Here is a 13,559-nt window from a genome sequence, read left to right on the forward strand (position 1 = left end):
GTCATTCGGAGGGGGCACTGTGACAAGTGGTCAATAAAGAAGCATCCATACCTGATAGACCTTCATTATATCAGCAGCCTCTCTTCCATTCTGCTCCAGAGCGCCTTGGTTCTGCAGGAGATTCCTCACTGTCTCTTCCATCCTGTGGGACAACATAAGAACACAGTTTACAGCCATAAATCTTTACTTCTCAGAAAGATACATGCTCTCTTTTCAGGTCAGCTGAAGGATACAATGCATCATTATTTTCGGTCTAACCGGCTGAGATTTTTCTTACCAAATACAAAATTCACGCCTGCCAATTAATTTCGCAAAAGGAACCTGTTACTTTGGCCCATATGTATCAAGGCCAAATGGGTTCGCAAATGCCGAAATTCGCAGAATTTCGGCATTTGCGTACCCATTTTCGCAAAATGGTATGTATCAAACAATTTGGGTGCAAAATAAGGAATCGCAAAATTTGCCATTCCTTATTTTGCGATTGCATTTAAGGAATCGCAAATTTTGCGATTCCTTAAATGCAATGTATCAAGGAAAAAAAAATTCCAAAATGCCCTTAAGGAATCGCAAATTACCACCAACTTCTAGCCATGTGACGCTCATACATGCCCTTAGGGCATGTATGAGCGCCATATGCGCACACATGTCATTTTCAGGGGTGCAGCAGGGTGTTCTTGAGACATCCCTGCACCCTTGAAATTATTCTCAATTTGCGATTAGCAAATTGCGAATCGCAAATTGAGAATAATTTCCCATTCATTCCTATGGGCCTCCTGGCCCATAGAAATGAATGGGAAATTATTCCTTAATTAAGGGATTTTAAGGAATCGCTTAAAAATAGCGAATTTCTTCATACATACCATTTTGCGATTTCTAAATAGCGATTCCTTAAAAATCGCTATTAAGGAATCGCAAAAGGGTATGTTGATACATATGGCCCTTTGTGTTAGTCCTCTCTCTACCAGAAGAGCGACTAGAGCGTTTTTTTATTTCTGCTGAAATAGTTAACACAGTAAAATGTAGATTACTACACAATAATATTTTATCAGTGAGCACCTTTGAGATAGCCATGTAAACTGCATTCCAACAACAACATTGATGTTTTTAGAAAAAAGAAATCTGCACAAAAACAAAAACTTCACACCCCCTAAAGTTCCTGATCCAGGCCTTGGTGAAAACACTGGCATTGTGGGGCTGTGTCATGATGGGTGTTGATGGCGCAGCACCGGGCACCTGTTTTATGTGCCTGCAGTGCATGAGTGAATTCATTTGACCCAATAATTCTACGAGTTTGAGGCATATGTACAATATTTTGTTGTAGAGCAGTGCTGCAAGCCTTCTAGCTGTGCTGCCCTAAATCAAAAGAAATGGGCAGTAATGTGTTGTATCTACAAGATAGGGCGCATTACTGTCCTTTCTGCCAGCGCCGGAGCACAAACTGCAGACAAGCACCAATACATGCATCGTTGCACCATGGCGCAAGGGTGTCTAAGTGGTTGGATTCATTGTTTTTGTACAGGAAGGGGCATCTTCCTCCGCAAAAACAATCAAAGGAGGCGTTTTCCTCATTCTATGTGTGCTGCAGAACTCAGCACACGTGGAAAGAGGTAAAAAATTGGAGAAATGTAAACATTTCTCCTCGTTACGCCTGCCTTTGGAAGGTGTTAGTTTTGGCACTGCCCCTGATTTACACTATGTTATTAATCTGGGGGCGTGTCAAAAACCATGGGTGTTGTGTGGGAACACCTATAGCAACACCCATGTAATGCCCCTTACACGCAGAGCAAGGCATTGCCTTACTCCATATTTACAAGCCCATAAAAAGTCATGCATGGTGGTTTTGCGAGGCCTAGTAAATATGAACCATCACAATTCACCTCCGGAGTGTCACAAAAGTGAAGCTCCGGCGGCATAAAAGTGCTGCAGGGGAATTTTAAACATGCCCATTAGTGTTTTATTTTCCGATAGTACACCTTGGAAAAAGTGAGCAAGGTTTGTCTCTTTCGGTTTCTCAGCTGTGCTGTCTGAATATAAACCACTAACTGAGAGAAATATGACTATATCACTTTTACACAATGCAGGCACATAAAAACAAGCGCTCGGCTCTGCACTGCGTAATCAAAGCTCATCATACTACAGCCTCTGGTCAGGTCTGTTCGGCTCCTTATTGAGTGACAAAACTTGCTTCCTATCAATTGTCTCCTTCCCATAAACCGAGAAGTACTATGTGTATCTGATTCAGAACGAACAAATATTGATTCAGATGGCCAATTATTTTTTATATACTTTTATTTTTTTATTACGATTGATGTGCTGAGAGAGCTTTTCCCTAATGCTCAGTTCCTGCAGATAACATCGGTTGACCGAATCTAAATATAAACATGTCAGGTGAAATCTCGATACCAGGCCATAGCGTGCTAGCAGTTTCTTTTCAATACAGCCTTGGTCCATTTTTGCCTGTGGGCCTATGCTAACCAGAAGCATTAAGTATTCTAGGGTTGCGGTTGGTCCAGCTCAGTGGTAGGTGTGGATACACGTTCCATCCCACAATATTCTTTACACAACACCTATCAGTGGTGCAACACAAAATTATGCCCCTCCCATGCAGAATATTTACAGGAGCACCAGAGCCTCCCATATCTCACAAACATTTATTGGCCTTCGTCTGGATGGGCCCCAATTAAAAGATTGCGGGGTCCCTGATGGCTGGGGGCCCCCTGAGCCAAGAGGCTGCAGGAGCCTGTGTTACGCCCCTGAACAAATTTCTATTTGCAAGTGTAATAGGTTTTTTTGAAACTACAAATGTTAGACCGACCCCTCCCATCATCATACTCACAATAGTACACCAAGTTCATAAAGTCACAGAGCTGTCAACCCAACAGTAGCACTCCCGCACAAAAACCAACATATATTGTATTGTTTTGTAATTGCATTTACATAGCGCTTACTACCCCTGACTAGGCGGTGAAGCGCTTTTTCGGCAAGTAGAACGGTACTGCGGGACTCATAGAGGATTAGTGTTGAATTAGTATAGTGAAACATGCAAGTACATTTTAAGTGGTGGATAGGTTAGTCAGTTATTTGGATTTGAAATGATAGCAGAAGGATAGAGGAGGAAAAAAGGTTTGTATATATATATATATATATCGCTTGTTACCCCTGATGGGGTGTTGCAGCACGCTACTCCGAAGCCCATAAAGGATTAGTGGTGAATTAGTATGCTGAAATATGAAAGTAATCTCAGTGGTGGATATTAGTCAGTTATTTGGAGTGAGAAGGATAGCGGAGGAATAAAAGGGGAAGAAAGGTTTGCATTCATATAGCACTTGTTACTCCTGTTGGGTGCTAAATCGCTTTTCTGGCGAGTAGCACGCCATTCCGGAACCCATAAAGGATTAGTGGTGAATTAGTATAGTTGAATATGGAATTTGAGAAGTGAACATGTTAGTCTGTTAATTTTGATTGAAAAGGATAGTGGAGGGATAAAATAGTGCAGGTTTTTTTTTCTATGTTTTTAGGTCTTAGCAGTAGGAGGAGGAGGTTTTTGGAGAATAAAAAGGAGTTTAGAAAGGTTTGCTTTGGGAGATAGGTATAGTAGAAAGGTGTCAGATGATACAAGGAGGGGTCAAGTAGTGATGCTGTCTGCAAAACAATCAGACTAGAGCAGGGAACAGACAACTTGGGGTAGGGTGAAAAGACAATAGGATGCCAGAGATGGGAACGTCCCCTAGCTGTCACCTTAGGGAAAGGAATTATTGACATATAATGTGTATGCTGCCCGGCTCGGGGGGGGGGCAGGCTACAATGGAGGATTATAGATGGAAGAGATGTCATTAATTACGTCTCAGTAATTTAATATGTTGTAAAACCAATAAAATCTGTTTTAAAAAAAAAATAGGGTGAACAGGCATCCCGGGTTTGCCCGGACAGTCCAGGGTTTTCACCAGCTGTCCCAGCAGATTTCGGCTCCCGGCTTTTAGAGGGTGTCGACTGAAAAAAGTGAGAGCAACTTATTGGGTGTTCTAAAGTTGTGCTAGTTAGTAGCTGTTATAAAGTAAGCAATTTAATTAACAGATGCTTTTAGAAATTACTTTTTATTTATTTTCTTAGTGCTTCTTCTGTGTTCCTATGTTGATAAGAGTTGTCATTCTGTGAAGCACCCTTGATGTAAAATTGTAGTCCTTCTTCTATTTTAGCAAAATGCCCCGGTTTTTGGTTCTCAAGAGCTGGTCCCCCTAACTTGGGGGGAATCACTGAGGTTGGGTGGCCTGTCCTGACAGATCAGCAAATAAACCAACCCCTCTGTAAAGGTCAGCCGCGGCCCATGGAGGGAGTTCCGTGGGGCAAAAAGGCGGGCGGGGGGTACTAAACACCGGAATATGGATAATGTGAGGTAAGAAAACAATTTCATAAACAAAACGAATTTCGTAGCGCGCCCTGCATCGCATTTTGAGATGCAGGGCACGCTACGAAATTCGTTTTATTTATTACATTGTTTATTTACCTCATATTTATCCATATTCCGGTATTTAGCACCCCCCCCCCCCGCCCCCCCGCCCCGCCTTTCTGCCCCACGGAACTCCCTCTACGGGCCGCGGCTGGTAAAGGTGCCTTGTATACTCATGCAACATCAAACCCGTAGCCACCAGACAGGTGCGTCCACCCACCTGCACTTGGATTTGTGCACCACTGCATGTACTTGCGGCCTATATGGAAAACATCTGGTCTCCGCTCTCGATTGCTGATGTCTTTAAGGAGGCATCCATCTTACCACGTGTCACGAATACATGATGATATCTGTGTTTTCAGTAATGCACTGAGGGTTACGAAACATAAGATGTGAATGGTTGACTGGAAATGCTCACATGCCAGTAAATAACCATCAATCCAGAAAATAGAGGTACCATTTCAAATGTACTACTCCGCCCCGAAGCCAGTCAGGGAGCTTACAGTACAGTTCATTTTAAGCACACAATCAGTATGGCTGACTGAACAGGCCAGTATCCCTTGTAAAACCCGAAGCTTATTCTGTTGAAACGCGATCCAGGGACTGATTGGCTTAAATAGTGGAGTGTTTCTTCTCCAAGGAAAATGATGGTGAGACATGTCGTGGAAAAACTCCAATTTCACTTGACAAGACAAAACAAACCTCGAGTCGATCTGGTGACAGAGCGAGCTGTTCAACAGCAGGTTAAGCACAGAACCTTTTTTGTTCTGGTTTTAGAGAATTCGATTGAAAGGCCCAGTGATTCCGTGGGGTTGTCGCTTACTGCCCACAGTGAATGTATTCTTGCTTTACCTTAAATTGCTAAAGATTGCCTTTAGGCAAGTACACACGCTTACTGCAGTACAAAAATGAACAAAATGGCAATGTTGATAAAAAACACACGATCTTGAATTTCTTCTAACCAACACTATTGCAATGTATGCCAGTCACTGCTTGTTGGTGATTATTTTATTTTACATCTTTTTTACTAGACTTTTTCTATAATTTGAAGAGCACTTTAGCAACTAAAAAACAAAGCATACAAAAAAGGAATAGTTAGGGGTGTGCACCAAAGATCCAACTAAGCAATAAGCGTGCTACATGCCACAACAAACAGCAAAAGCTAAACCTAAGTGTGTATAAATTACACTATATAACTTGTGTAATCTGAAGATAGGGTGCTGACAGGTCCATAACACCCAGTTATTGGTTATCAAATGCAAGCCAATTATATCCATTGCCTATCACTGAAGCATGCAAAAAATTAGCTCTGCCGAATTTGGGACAAGATTTAAAAGTTCCTTTCGACTACAACCAGTAGAACGAGTCTGGTGAGCGCTCATTCATGCCCCAAATTATGCTATTTTGAAATAGGCTTCCCATCTCCCACTTCTTCATTGATGAAGCCTGCTTCTCCTCTAATTCTCCCAGAAACTGCCATTAGTTTATGCAGTGTTCATGTCCTACCTGGAATCCATTAACATACACAAGAAAGTGAAGGATGGAATGCTCGCATTAATATCAGGAACTGGTAATTGTTGGGGGCCGCACCCCAATCCATCGTTATTTTGCACACCATGCCACTGGAACCAAGCTGTACCTGGCTGATGAGCCCAGGTCTAGGGCGAAACTAGTCCTGGGTTGCTTGTGTTCCGGTTCAGTGAGAACCTAGCACGGCAGTTCGGGCTGGACTGTTCTGATTGGAGCAGGGTCAAGACTGATTTGCATATACCTAGGTCCACATGGTGTGTAAAATAACGATGGATTGGTATGCATCTCAGAGTAATTACCAGTGGCTGAGATTAATGCAAGCATTCCATTCATCACTTTTTGGTATACTTAAGTGGACTCCAGTAACAGCATATACGCGAGACCCCTAAGCAAGCTCTAGCTAAACTACAAAAAGTTCAAAATCACACTGTCCTACTGGCAGTCAAACAGAAATGAGAACCTTACATCATCACCATTTAAGCCCTTCTATTGGCTACTGAAAAAAGAGAAATGCTGATTTAAATCTATTTGATTTGCTCACGAGGTTCTGCATGGTCTTACTTCAAGCATTCAGGCTAAACTGTTTATCCATGACAACCAATGAGAAGCCATCGAATGGTAAATCTTAACCTACACTCCACCCGCAAGACAAAAGTAAACAAATGTGGAGGGAGGTCTATCCATGTTCAAGGGTCTTCCTTGTGAAATAACCCACCACCAACACCAAGGTATTTTTATGCTCTGGGGGGAGCTTTAGCGAATGTGGTGGTATACTGTATAGGAGAAGAAGAGATGTGAAGGCTGAACTGAATTATAACATTTTCAATCCAAGTAAAGTAATATTGACCGATCACTGTGATGAGGTAAATAATGCCTTATGTGTCTACTAAAATTTATCCTTTTAGGATGTCTAGCTTTTAAATCCACCAATTAGAAGCTGGCTCCCGGCTTACAGAGGATAAAACGTAATATCAAAATGAGAGCCGTTTTCCCTTCCCTTCCCTAGCTGGTCTATTTGTGAGTGACAGATGTAGAAGGGAACACACACATTGCATGCAAAATTCCTATTGCAGTTGCCACTCTGTAACAGCTGCCACTATAGGAGGAGTGGGACATAGTGGTGTTTTAAAGGGGAGCTGGGCACCCCAGGTGGCTCCCCGCTAAAAGTGTCATTATCAGAGGGCAGCAGCAAGGGGAAGTATGGACAAAAGTGAGCCTGTCCCAGAGGTCTCAAGCTATCCGCCAGAAAATGCTTTAATTTGAAGAAGTGACTATTACAGCAGGCATTATCATGAGGATAATTACCTTCCCCTCATTCTCCTACCTCTACCTGTGTCGAAGCACCTCTCACTCGGGCTGGAGACAATCATCTCTCCATAATGTCTACTGCGATAGTCACTAGCTCTACATAAAATGCTGTACTGAATCATTATGGCTGCTTGATTGTTGTAAAATCTCGAACAACCTTGTTTCAATAAAAGTTAGCTTACAGATGCTCCTGTTCCTCCTTCAAATAACCATTCATCCAAAAGAGCAACTTTTATCCCACACGTTTAAATTTTGAATAGTTTTTTTCGAATAATCTTCAATTTATAGTGCTAACCTGCCAAAGATTAATGTGAGAAACCTCGGTGGCAAACTAGCGGTCCCAGCTGTCAAGATAAACTCTTTAAAATTAATTGTTTCATTTAATTGAATTCAATTTGCTCGATACAATCTGTTCAGCATGTTCTATTCAATTGATTTTTCCCTTTTATCAGTAAAGACATTAAACTTATTCCCTGGGACTTAATATTCTGATCATGGCAACATGCATTATTGGATTTGTTGACTGTAGTTTTACCTGTATAATATTAAGTGGTTAGGGCAGGGTTCTACTATGATTAATTTCAGCCAGAATTTATTTAACATAGGGCAGTTTGATTTTTAGTCATTTTCACTCAACTTATCATTTCTTGGCAAGAGAATGCTGCTTAACAAGAACTGGTTCTCAGATAAAACACATCCTTATGGGGACCTTCATTACCAGGGAAAATGCTTCATCAGGTCAATCTTCAGGTCATTATGAGCTACACATCTGTTTTAACTAGGTGCAGGCTTAGTCCCAGGAAATACTGTTTACTTTACAGGTTCTGTGGCAGAGGCATCTAGAGTTTTGACATTTGGCAAATACAGCCGCAACCCTACGGGCTACATGGAAGCGCATGGTTATCAGGAAAATTCCATATTTCAAAATACATCAGTCTTTGTTTGCTATCAGGTGAATCCCAGTAAAATATGTATTCGCTATCTGAGGAGACGTATCTTTGCATTATAAATACTGCACCGAAACAGTGTGTCACATAAACGGGCTATTAAAAATACTGGGTTCATCAATTTTGTCTGCAGCCCTAGAATTTTTGAAGAAGCACAAAACCAAAACTGACATCTTCTCAATGCCCTCAACACAGCCCGTAACCCTCTGAAACTTTCAGTCTTAATGTGGGGTAGTTCACTGTCCTAATTTCTGGTGCTTTGTTCTATGATAAAGTTGAATTCTCTTAGACTCCGAAGGGATGAGTTTAGGCACCAACCTGACACTCACAAACAAGGCCTTTCTACTCTGAGGCATCTCAGCTGCTTTCAGTTACAGGCCACTTGCATCTGCATGGCAGAGAGCGCTGCTTCCAGATTCTGAAAGAGGAAGTACATTATCTGAAAATTCGGGTACAGCAGTGGCTCCACCGTCATGGCGGAGGAGCATCACCTCACTAGCTCAGAGCCAGCAGCTGAAAAATAAAACAAAATGTTACTATCATTTTATTTTTAGCTGCTGGCTCTGAGCCAGCATGTGCAGGGAGGGGCGGGGTTGGGCATGGGAGGGGGAGGAGGAGTGGTATGCACACTTAGGGGTCTCTTACTTGGCTCTATTGTACAGAAGGGTTGGAGAAACAGCACATACTCCATGTGCCTGAGAGAGCTTTAATCCAGCCCGCTTAGGCCAATCCCCAAGCTGCTGTCATGCTTGAGAAGAGTGAGGGGATTGGATGGGAGTCATGAGGTTGTCCCAGGGACTGCCGGGACCAGGAACTGTAGCAGAGGAGCGCAAGGTGGCCAGCTGCACAGGTAAGTGGTTTTTTTTTAATCATTTTTTTAAATCATTACCCCCCTGCCGCGCACTTCCCCACATGCTTCATGCCCCTCCCCCGTAGTCCCTCCATCTGCCGCACCGGTTTTTTTCTGTGTCAGCCACCACTGTTCAGGCACATAGATAAACAGAGGACCTGAGGGGAGGAATCCACTGTTAAAGAGAAGAAAAATCAAGATGAAAATATTTTACTTCACCACTGCTCATGGAGAACCAAGAAAGTGGGGGTGTCATTGGTATGTGAAGGATACTTAACTTCAAATACTTATCCAACCTTTTCACATAACAGTAGTCAGATTCCCTTGTGAGACTTTCTTCTGACCACTTTCAGCACTTCTGCAGGGCATCAAGCCTTCCCGTGATTATTCAAAACATGTATGGCCACATTAGCAGCATATCTTAGAGTTTAGGATGTGCATAATAACTACTTTGTGCATGACTCAGTGCTCACACCACAGCCCAGGGGAGAGGAGGCTCCCTCATATCATCTCTGAGGGTGTTGTTTGACACTGGCTTTTCATTTAACCAGAAGATTCAAGTCTGCAGGGTTCACCATGGATGTAAGGCTATGTCATTCTATCCTTGGTTATGGCGTCAGCACCCAAGGCAGCATCACCATCTGGGCTTCAAGGCTGTTGCCTTCAAATGGACCACTTTATATTGGTGGAGCCATCTGCTCACTTGTGTATGAGGTCAGTTCAGCTAACTCTGTTTTCTAAGTCCTTCTTTTTTTTCCAGCTGGTCAGAAGTATTCTGGACAGGCAGGAACTCAGATGATGTTGCTTTATGGAAGGAAGCTCATGGATTCATAATGTCTTTACTTTTAAAGGATTACTGTGGATCCGTAAGAAATGCCAGTAGTTCAAAGCATATATTCCCATCAATGAATCAATTGAAGGGGCAGAATGAAATTGCAATTGTATTTATTTATTTCTAAGATTGATAAAGCGGTCCGCCTCACAAAAGGTATCCTGGCGCGGGCCAAATAACAGGGGGAAAGGAGAGATGCAGAAAAAAGAAGCGATCTATGGATCAATGAATTATGACTCTGAAGAAGAAAGCCATCTGAAACTTCACCCATTTACTAAGGAGAAGGGCCGAATCTCAAAAGCCCGCCTGAACTATAACAGACCCCGCCGGTAACTTAGGGAAGGGAAAAAGCCAAGTCTTAAGTGCTCTGCTAAAATTGTAACAGATCAGTCACAGATCTCAATGAGAGAGGAAGGGAATTCCGGAGCACAACTGCCCTAACCGTAATGGACCGACCGCCTCGCCTGGATTTCTTGAACTTGGTCCACTTAGCAAATTGGCTGATGTGGAAGGAAGAGCTCTGTTAGGGATATATCTTTTCAGCTTCTTTTGCAGGGGAGCGGGGCCCACCCCTTGAAAAGCTTCAAATGCAATGCCGAGGGTTTTAAACCAAATTCTTTGCTTAATCGTAAGTCAATGTAGCTCCTTAAGGGCAAGAGTGGTAGATGCTTTCCAGGCTCTATCAAGGACAAGTGCAGCTGGCGCTGCCTGTATCCTTGACAGACGATGAAGTAGATACTCCAGAGCATTCAACAATAGGGCGCTGCAGTAGGCCAGACAGCTGAAAATTACACTATGTTCAACCAAAGCTCTGGACGAATGGTGAATTGACGGTAATAATTACTTTTCCAACCAGAAAGAATTATCCATAGACAAAAGCTTTACATGTTGCAAGCTGTAACAGTGCCTGGGTTCTGTACTCTGAAATGTTATCAGAGTCATGGACAAAGGAGATTGCAACATATGACTGCTGATCGAGACTGCAAGGAGTTCACGAGTAACTTCTGCATGGGACTGGTTGGGTCAAATCACTTCTTCCTATTTCTTTCCAACACAAAAAGGCAAAGACACTCCTTGGCTAAGACCAATGTCTACAATAGCCTTAAACGGGTCCAGTCACCCAAAGAGCAACAGATTTTATCATAAGACACACTCACTATCTTTTAGGAGTCATCAGTGTGAAGCTCGCGAAGCGCATAAGGCCAAACAATTAAAAGATGTCAATAAATACAAAAAAGACAATAAAAGGCCACTGTATTTTTCAAGGCAAAGAAATTCACATAAAAGCAGTCAATCACAGATGCACATAGAAGCAGAAAGTCAGACAGACAAATACATAGATAGACAGTACACTGGGAAGAAATGGAAGGCGGTTCAAGTGAAATGAAGTGAGACAAGTCAGAAGAGCTAGAGGGACTCTCATATAAACAGTGACAGGTATAATAGGAGCTACTGAGCCCTACGCAGGGATAAACAGCAAAAGAAAAACAGGAAAAAAGAAGCGTGACGAAATACAGAACGAAATAGGCAAAAGAGAAATCCAAGTACTGGCAGTGAGAGGAGCAGAAAAACAACCACAACAAGAGAAGTTGTGTGGATATATTGATGAGCTAAAGGTCGATATCCAGAGATCGTAGTTCTGAGTTTTTCACAGAATAATGACTGCGGAATTGTACAAGTATCTTGGAATCGTAAAATAGCTTTTCTGTGGCAGTCCCGCGATTCTTCATTACTCTAGCTATCATTTTATTTTTGCAATCTAAATCTAGCAAAATCCATAAAGAATAAGGGAACACTGAGCAATATTTCTGAAATGGCAACCACTTGACCTTCGTCGCACAGCACATCTCTCTCTTCATTAAAAATAGAGACAGTCCTGTCCAGTGGAAAAAAAACACGATTAATTACAGCCTTGTCAAAAACCTTTCCCTCTTTTCCACTCTCCGCAAAACGTCTGATGAACTGGGCAGTTTCGATTCTGCTCTTAATGGAGTGCGCTGTGGCACACTGCATTATCTATTTTACTAAAACCACAGTGGCTTCTCAAAGCACATGATTATATATAAAAAAAATAGCTATTGATTTTAAGAGGAATAAAAACATACCCTCGTTATAAAATGGAGCAGCGAGGCAAGATCTTTCGAGGCGCGACAGTACTGGGCACTAGAGGAAAAGTCACTAAATGCATTACTAGTTTGACAGCTAATGAAGGACTTGTGGGTTTTTAAAGAACAAATCAATAGTCTTCAGTGAACTGCCTGTGTTTTCAAAGGGACACTTAAAATGTGGCAGCCTCAGACCTCCTCCTCGACAAGGAACCATTACTGAAATGTTCATCAGTTCCAGGTGCCGGGCAAACCACATAAAGAGAGCAAGAAAACTAAACAAGCATTTGCAATGCAATAGGGCTCGTATTAGGAAAGTTTGAGCTACTGCTATTGTAAATGACACTTTTTTATTTATGTGTTGGTTTTGAAAATAGCGAAATTAATAGCTTTGTCATTTACAATGCCAATAGTTTTAACTTTCACAAATGTGCCACCTATAGCATTTGTAATGTAATATGTGTTGTATTTACGTGACTTAGATGTATTGATATTACAAATAACAATGGCTTTCATTTTTTTAAAAATAATTAATACTTAACCCCTTCAGCGCGGCGCGAATTTTCGCGCTGTGCTGAAGGTTCTAATGAGCCTATCGGCTCATGACGGAACGGTTCCGTCATGAGCACAGCTCAACAGAAGCTCATGACGGAACCGTTCCGTCATGAGCATGGAAGGGGTTAAATAAAAGCTATTGTAATTTATAATGGCAATAGCTTAAACTTTTGTAAATAACTTTTGTGAAGATTATGTTCACTGTATTTTATTGTGACGAAAATCCAAGAACAGAAGTGAAATATTAACATCTTTTTGTGACATTTGTAATAAAGCTTGAAATGTTGAGAGAATATATTTGAACAGTTGTTGTTGAATGGTTGCACAGATTGATGCTGTGGTGGCGCTGAGTGATGTTATAGTGGCAACGAGTGATGCTGTGGCGTTCAGTGATGCTGTGGTAGCACATAGTGATGTTGTGGTGCCCCTGAGTAATGCTGTGGTTATGCTGAGTGATGATGTGGTGATGCAATAGATATATAGAGTGAGTGCGAAAGATAGATAGAGAGAGGGCGATAGATAGATAGAGGGAAGGCGATAGATAGAGGGAGGGCTATAGATAGATAGATGGAGGGCGATAGATAGATAGAGTGATGGATATATATAGATAGACAGATAGATAAAGTGAGGGTGATCAATAGATAGAGTGATGGCGATAGATAGAGTGAGTGTGATAGATTGACAGATATAGCGGGCGATAGACAGATAGATAGAGTGAGGGCGATAGATAGATGGAGGGCGATGGATAGATAGATAGAGGGAGATAGATAGATAGATAGATAGATAGATAGATAGATAGATAGATAGATAGATAGATAGATAGATAGATAGATAGATAGATAGATAGATAGATAGATAGATAGATAGATAGAGGGGCGATAGAGTGAAGGCAATAGATAGATGGAGTGAGGGCAATAGATAGATAGAGTGAGGGCGATAGATAGAGTGAGGGCGATAGATAGATAGAGTGAGGGCGATAGAGTGA

The 13,559-nt window shown here is 41.9% G+C and overlaps 1 protein-coding gene across 2 annotated transcripts in view; it reads right to left on the minus strand.

Annotated features, from left to right (window-relative positions):
• NCKAP5 (NCK associated protein 5) overlaps nt 1–13,559 on the minus strand; it is a 749,742-nt gene that overhangs the window by 364,583 nt on the left and 371,600 nt on the right. For both annotated transcript variants that reach the window (XM_086957062.1, XM_086957063.1), the window contains exon 4: nt 52–142. In XM_086957062.1, the coding sequence (XP_086813188.1) occupies nt 52–142 (91 nt within the window). The remainder of the gene's footprint in view (nt 1–51; nt 143–13,559) is intronic.

This window comes from Lissotriton vulgaris, chromosome 2_1 (assembly GCF_964263255.1).
Source record: "Lissotriton vulgaris chromosome 2_1, aLisVul1.2, whole genome shotgun sequence".
Lineage (NCBI taxonomy): Eukaryota > Metazoa > Chordata > Amphibia > Caudata > Salamandridae > Lissotriton > Lissotriton vulgaris.